At 40.8% G+C, this 8,044-nt stretch overlaps 1 protein-coding gene across 1 annotated transcript in view; it reads right to left on the bottom strand.

Annotated features, from left to right (window-relative positions):
* Positions 1-468: 468 nt before the first annotated feature.
* The window catches only part of LOC101850570 (voltage-dependent calcium channel gamma-5 subunit), an 8,863-nt gene continuing 1,287 nt past the window's right edge, over positions 469-8,044 (bottom strand). Inside the window, exons 2-5 of the mRNA XM_005100956.3 lie at positions 5,683-5,775; positions 3,746-3,880; positions 2,291-2,367; positions 469-1,167 (exon numbers count right to left, since the gene is read on the bottom strand). Coding sequence (XP_005101013.1) covers positions 841-1,167; positions 2,291-2,367; positions 3,746-3,880; positions 5,683-5,775 — 632 coding nt within the window. The 3' untranslated portion in view covers positions 469-840. The remainder of the gene's footprint in view (positions 1,168-2,290; positions 2,368-3,745; positions 3,881-5,682; positions 5,776-8,044) is intronic.

Raw genomic sequence — 8,044 nt, forward strand, 5'->3', positions numbered from 1 at the left:
CACACACACACAAATGCCAAAGGACAAAAAAAAGCAAACGACAACAAACGAACAAAAAACAATAAAAATAAAACCAACAACCAACAAAACCCCACGATGTTCTAAAATATCACGTCGAAACACTCGGGTACTGCCTGGCGCCGCTGGTGAAGAGATGGGGTCTGGTAGGCCTGGAGTCGCTGCTGTAGGAGAAGCTGGCAGCGCCATGAGGAGGCGGACGTCCCTCCAGCACCACGCCACCACCACCGCTCTCCACGCCGTCCTCCGCCAGCTTGTCCCCCACACCAGGGATGATGCGGACAGAAGAATAACACGCGGAGACTCCACTAGGTTTTCATCTCAAGAATAATCCCAGGCTCAGATTGAGAAAATCCATGTATAAAAGGTGATATTTCTGAACAACATACTCTGTGTGGATGGTGTAAAAAACAAAGAAACAACAACAAAAAAACAACAACCCCAAAACAAGATGTTATAATATCTATAGGTTTTCATGTCAAGAATAATTCCAGGCTCGGAGACCATCCTTCCATATAAACGCTGCTATTTCTGAACAACATACGATGTATGGGTGGGGTAAAAACAAAACAAAAAACAAAACAAAAAACAAAACAAACGAAAACAAGCAACAACAAAAAAACCCAACAAAAACATGATTTTATAATAATATCGCTCCGAAACTCCAACAGATTTTCATGTCAAGAATAATCCCAGGCTAGGAGAACATCCTTGTATAAAATGTGATATTTCTGAACATCATACGATGTATGGATGGCGTTTAAAAAACAACTACAAAAAACAAAACAAACAACAACAAAACCCCACGATGTTCTAACAACATCACGCCGAAACACTCGGGTACTGCCTGGCGCCGCTGGTGAAGAGATAGGGTCTGGTAGGCCTGGAGTCGCTGCTGTAGGAGAACCTGGCAGCGCCAGGAGGAGGCGGACGTCCCTCCAGCACCACGCCACCACCACCGGTCTCCAAGCCGTCCTCCGCCAGCTTGTCCTCTAGTCCAGGGATGATGCGGACCATGTCCTCAGGCCCCGAGTTCCGCCTCAGGAACAGCGTGATGGTCACTACCGCGGACACTTCGGACGCAAGGAAGCCAAACCCGGCCGTGAAGAACGACCAGCCGTATGCGTAAGAGAAGGCACCGCCTTTTTTCTGAGGACAAACAATGGGATTTACAATACTTAGTTTAGTTTTCGTAGAGGTTTTGCGGCGCTCGCAACTGCATAATAAGGTCATATGAGCTCCAGAAGATTAGAGGTGTTACAAGACAGTAACAAACATAAAAAAGAAGAAGGGGAGATAAGGACGACAGATGTTTGATAGGGAAGAAGAAGCAAACCATACCAGAGCACCCGCCAACCACCCACTATTATACTTAGAATACAGGTAATACTTATTACATTGATAAGTCTGCAAGGCTGAAAGCTTTTTATAAAGGTTGTTCAATAGCTCTTCACGAAAATCTGAGAGGAACATTCTTCGGCCTACATGTGTATTTTTGTTTTAAACAACCTTCGTTGGAGAGGGCACAACGCGAAGATTATTATGTCTATAATATATCACATATGTACGCAATGGTGTCTGCAGTGTTGACGTCGTCCTCATGTTGCGTGACCATCGGAAATCGTCGATAGCATATAGGGGTCCGACAGTGCAGAAAGCAATAGGCCCAGGCCATGCAATCAACGGTTTGAAATAATGACATTGTTTTTACTTAGATTTCCCATAAAGTCAACAAACTTATTTTTATTTTTGTTCTTCCAATAAAAATCCACAAAAGAACACCCCCCTCCCCCCCAAAAAAGAATAAGATAAATGAAATAAATTTTAAAAAATCAAAGGAAAACCTATTAAATATGTAATCTAATATCAAGCTTCAATCTCTCTTGACCTTCTGATGGAAATAAAAGGTGGCCAGAATTCGTTAAATTTACTACCCCATATGAATTAAAATCGCTGTCTGTATTCAATTTTAGTCTGCCTACTAATAGTTCCGAAATTCTGTTACGATTAGATATCAATTCTTAGAAATTGGTATCTCTTCAATTTGTTAAACCAAACCAAAACCAAATTAAACCAAACCAAACAATACAAAACCAAACACAAATCAAAGATCAAACAACGAACAAGCAATATCGCAAACAAAAAGTACTACAAATATAAACAAAATTACAATAAAATAAAACAATAAACTGATTTCAAACTCCGTTACTTTAAAAATAATGAATATACTCGTGCCTTGTTCTGATCATCTCATGAAGTAAAAGATACCTACACTTGTGCTGATCCGGTAGCCCACTTCGTCGTTGATGGCAGAAATGTAGAGGATCATCCCGACTGCTAACGATAATCCTGCGGAGCATTTGAGATGTTTCACATATCTATGATTACAAAAATTAATAATATATTTTTAATGAGGGTGAGGTGGCGTCGGTAACCTAGTGGTTAGACTACCTGACTCGTAATCGTTAGATTGCGGGTTCGGGGGTTTGAGCCTCAGCTCGGTCCGACGTTGTGTCCTTGGGAAAGGCACTTTACTCGAATTTCCTTTTTGCCCCGGTCCTTTCGGAGATGGACGTTATGTTCATTCTGCTTTTTTAAATATAGAGTGACCATGTTTCATCTCTACCCATTACTTCTTCCGCCCCATTTCCCAGACATTGCAATATCCATTCTTTATTCTACTTTTCAACTCTGCATTTCATAATCCGTAAATATCTCAACTCACAGCTTTATGTCTGAGTCTGCGGTTGAGCAGTTAGGCGCTTTCACATCGAACAAAGAAGACCTGAGTACTATTACTACTATTACTGCATAGGGAATTCTTTATTGTGTGTCTTCGTCTTTCTGCTGGGACGTTGTATCCCTCTTAGCCATGATTGGCCCAGATAGAAGGCTTCAAACAGTCCACTTCTTAAATGATCTAAATAGTGCAAATGGGGGCGTAAAACTACTACAATTACATTATGGTATATTATTACTGCAATGTTCACATTTGATTATACTTTTTCAAACCCTGCATTTCATCAGTTAACTACACATTTTAGTGTCATTAGTTTTATCTAGAATTTACTTCATCAATATTTTTAGGACAGGGTTCTTCCCGTAATTTTCTTCTCATGCATCATCGAGCACCATCTAACTGAATAAGGAGCAAACACTGTCAGTCGTTGTTGTCATGGCATATTTCATTATATATATTGATTCCGATATAAACCCCAAGAGGCGAAACGCAGAGAAGACCATTTTTACAACTGGAACTTTGTATTTAACTATATAAACTATTCAAGTCTTCATTTGATGACGCTACTTTTTAATAATGCTGATGATAGGGAGGAGAATGATGATGGAGATTATGATGATGAGGCAGCAAGGTTACAATGAAGTCCCTAAGAATCATAACACATCAACCACATCCCTCTCCTTTACCCTTCCCAAATTTAAACAACAAAAAACTCGAGGTCTGGGCTTCAACAAACTTCCTTTCATTTACATTGACAAAAACAAAAACGGCATCAGCAGCTACAACAGCAACAACATCAACAACAAAAGCAACACCACCACCACCACCACCACCACCAACAACAACAACAGCAACAACAACACAAACAACAACATCACTCCAACAACAATAAAAAGCAATCAGTTGCCTACTCACAAGAAAATCACATACGATCGCCATGTTAAACCAAAGTATAATCTTATCATGAAAACCACAGAACCATCTCACCTGAAAGAATATAACAGACTCCACCTATTAGAGTCTTTGCGTCTTTTCGGATATTCCCGACAACGCTGAAGACGACGGCAATGACGGCGAGGATGAGAGCAGACACGGCAAACGCCACCGAATTACGGGCAGCGGCTGTGGAAGGGGCGACGAAGTCGACAAACAGAAAATGAGAAAGTGTAAGTGTGCGGGTGAAACAGCCCCTTAGCTTTATTTTTAATTCACTCTATCCAAACCTCGGTTCTTCCCTGTGATGTTCTTCTCATGGCCTCAATCAACACTTTTAGTGACGGGACCTCCAGATTTAACGTAAAAGTAAGCGCTTACGTTAAACGACACGATCCGCACTATTAGGCTACATTTAATAGGTTTAACCTCAGAATGTTTAACATCCATTTGCGATAGGACTAAGCAAAATAGGTTGCGAGCCTTGAAAACTTCACAAAAAGACCCTAGTTCAAGAATGCCCAGTGTGGGATTCGAACCAGAGCCATCAGCTCCGAAGTCTAGCATAATACCAACTGGGCCATCACAGTGCCCGGAAAACAAACATAAAACTCAACATTCAAAGCTTTCGGTGCCTCGTACGCTCGGTATTTTTTTTCTCGAAAGTTGAGCGTTTCTGTGCGCACCTTTTGTCGTTATTGGTCATTGACATTCCCAAAGAATTCCATTGCTAATGACGTCACACTACAACTATAACACAACAAGTCATGTTGTTTGCTCTTTTGCTATCTATCTATCTATCTATCTATCTATCTATCTATCTATCTATCTATCTATCTATCTATTTATCTATATATCTATCTATCTATCTATCTATCTTGGTGCCTGGCACAAAAAACTGGTGAGTCTTATCCGATGAACACCGTAATAATTATTATGGATTATACAAAAGTTTTGGCTCTCAAGTCCGCGCATGGGTCCTATATGGGATGAAGTAAGTTATATTCTATCTATCTATAGCACGAGACAAAATAAATTAATAGTCGCCAACTTAGCGGCTGAGAGAATATACGTGGTAAGACTTTTAGACAGTACAAGGGTACCTTCATGTACATATTACGCAATTTGCAAAAACTATTCAAAACAAAACAATGGGGGGTTTTTCTTGACTGTCTGCATAAAGTACGGCGTATTCATTTTTTTTTCTTGGAACTGGCGCTCCGCCTTAAATACAAAAATGTAGGTCAAATGTTATCAGATGAAATCGAAGAGTGGAAAAATGCATTATTCATTTCTCGAGCGCCGTGGACTTTTAACATCACTTGAATGTACGAGTGCCTTTGTGGGCTTCGACCCTCTTCCCAGACGAGGATAGGGTAGCAGCAACTATGTACTTGCAAATGAAGAGAATCGAAAACTATGAAGCTCAAAGCGACTGTGGCAACGCTTTTGGCATTTGATGATGTGAAAAGGGGCTTACTTATAAGAGAGAGAGAGAGAGAGAGAGAGAGAGAGAGAGAGAGAGAGAGAGAGAGAGAGAGAGAGAGAGAGAGAGAGAGAGAGAGATTGGTGGTGGTGGTGGGGGGGGGGGGGTGAGGGAGAAAGACGAGGTAGAAAAATATGCGAGAAAGTAAACCTGTCCGAAAAGCCTAAGGTCAAACGAATAAAATTAGTAGAGATGATTCAGTAGATCTGAGCTGGGAATAAAATAAGACTACACTTCTTTAAAAATGCTTTTACAAATACCTTTTCATGATACGTTAAAAAGAAGATAGTAGGATAAAACTAAATATGATAAACTAGAAACTAATTTACCTACTGTGAAAATATCTTTAAGGAAATAAAATAATGTCTGTATTAACCACCGGTAAATACGTCCCCTCCACCCGACCTCCTAAATGGTCGAAATCGTGTTGATAGGGGAGTGAAGCGCCTACAGTGATTTATTTTATTTAACTAAAAAAAAAAAATCATACTCTGAACAAACTTACCTATAATAGTCATGGACGTTGGCGCAAAGGATTCCCCTCTGCCTGTGTTCTGTACCTCATAACTCACGGCCATACATTTCACGTGGTCAGGCACTGCAAGACACACAATATAACAGTGTCAAAACAACATTTTTTGTATGATTCTAGCCCTTTGGTGTGTAAAAACATGTAGGTAATTTCGTTGGCAGGTCCTCACTTTGTGGAGTTGAGAGCAGTATTTATTATAATTTTATTTTGCAGACACGATCCCTGGCCTGGTTCACATAATATCAACATAGGAGAGAACTAGGTAAAAGACATATTGGAAAGAACAAAAAGTTACTCCAAAAACAAACAACAAGATATGTATGCTTGGGAAAAGAAATAAAAATCCCAAGATAAATAGAACTTTGATTGTTTTTTATTTGGATAAAACCTGACTTCAAAGAACTCCGACGATTTGTCCCATGAAAGGCAGAATAGTTCGGTTAACCTCAATACATCTGGCTGAGACGAAAGCATCATGAAAACGACACATAGTATTTGGGCCTAGAACTCTGCACTCCTATCGAGCTTCTTGGGGCCCCATTTAAACAGTTGGTGCCATGCTGGGCCAGGGAGAGAAAGATATGGGTTGAAGTCCCCAATAAGGAGATACTAAACTTGTGTCCTTTGAAGAGTCTCCACTTTATTGGCTCGTTCCGAAAAAGACGTTAAAACTGGAGCCCCCCGCCTCTTACATAACTTCTAGTGTTGAAAGAGAGGCGATAAAGCCATGCTAAACAGTTATGTAACTTTTGGGTGTGAGTTAAGTAAGTGACCAGCTACCATTTAGAAGCGAAATGCCGATGTGCCAACGAGCTGGAACGATGACAAGGCGTGATAAATCAATGCGTGATGCAAGAAAAGGATTCTAGAAACCGAGATAACAGAACGTACTAAAATGCAGAACGATTGAAGGGGAAGAAAGACGTGGTAGGACTGATCAACAGGCATAGGGGATTAAAGGAGTAATTTCTTTCAAAATCCTTGCAAAGCCCGCTGAAATGTATCTTTCTAGATGATCTGTACTTTTGTGTGCCCCAGAATTTGAAGCCAGTTAGGATCAGCTGATGAGAGGGAGCTTTTCGTTGTATCTTCTGAAGCCAATCTTCCAAAGTAGATGGTTGGCATGAGAGTACTTTCTGAAGGTGTGTTTTTATATCATGTTTGTATAACACAACGTGTTTCATATTCATTTGCCTTCTTATACTATTATTCTTCATAAACCACAAACCTCAGAGTGGCCGCGCCTTTGGGAATATGATTTCTGTGTGTGAGGCAGAATTTGCCCTCTTTTGATTGGATTAACACTAAAGTTAAAAACAATGCTCTTGAGTATTCGTGGATTTATTTTCTGTAAAACAAAATGATTAAGTATGCCTTTTTGCTTCGCCTGTAGTGTCGCGGTTAGACCCTTCGACGTAGCACGCATGAGCTCGATTTCTGTCTGGGGAAAATCTTTATCGAGCATCTCCGTTTCTCTTCTAGGTTGTCGTATCCTTCTCAGCCTGGATTAGAAGCAGCTCAGCCCACAAATTATCTACATGGGGCCAATAGTGGCTTTAAACTTCTTCAGTCAATCAAAATCATAATTACAATGTCACAGAGTAATGATAATGATATAGTAAACTTTTTTTAGTTCCGTATAACCAGGAGGGTAAGGGCGAAAAGATCGAGTCGCTTGGGTTTAGACAGGTTATCTCTTTTCTGCTTCACTTCCTGAAGTGTCCACGAGTTAGCTCCCCTTGTAATTAGGAGCTTTTCCTACGAGTCTCGCGCTTGATTACTCGACTGTAAACTGGAGTGATATACGTTGTGAGTACTCTACTTGAGAGGCCGAGAGGAGAAAGGGAGTCTTGGGGCATTATTAGAAAGATCTATCTTGGTTTATTGAGTGTGTACGTATGGGGTGAGAACTGGGGTACAGAGGGAGGGGGAAGGGAGAAAGAAAGAGAGGGAGAGAGAAAGGAAGAGATTGAGAGAGAAAACGTAGGAGAGAGAGAATGAGAGAGAGAGAGGGAGAGAGAGAGAGAGAGAGAGAGAGAGAGAGAGAGAGAGAGAGAGAGGGATGGATGTTGTCGCACTGACACTCACACCTGATAGCAACCTTTTTGTTTTTATTTCTTCTATCTGGGGATTGATCTCTCAGTTCCTGATAGAATGGTCTGCCTATCTTCCGTTTCCCGCCGCTGTACCAAATGACCGGCATTATATTATGGAGGGTACGTCTGTTTACACGAATTAATACTTTTAATGACTCAACACACACACACACACACCCGCGCGCACGCACACACACACACACACACAAACACACACACGCACACATACACGTACACAC

The sequence above is a fragment of the Aplysia californica genome, unplaced genomic scaffold (genome assembly GCF_000002075.1).
Source record: "Aplysia californica isolate F4 #8 unplaced genomic scaffold, AplCal3.0 scaffold00266, whole genome shotgun sequence".
NCBI classification, from domain to species: domain Eukaryota; kingdom Metazoa; phylum Mollusca; class Gastropoda; order Aplysiida; family Aplysiidae; genus Aplysia; species Aplysia californica.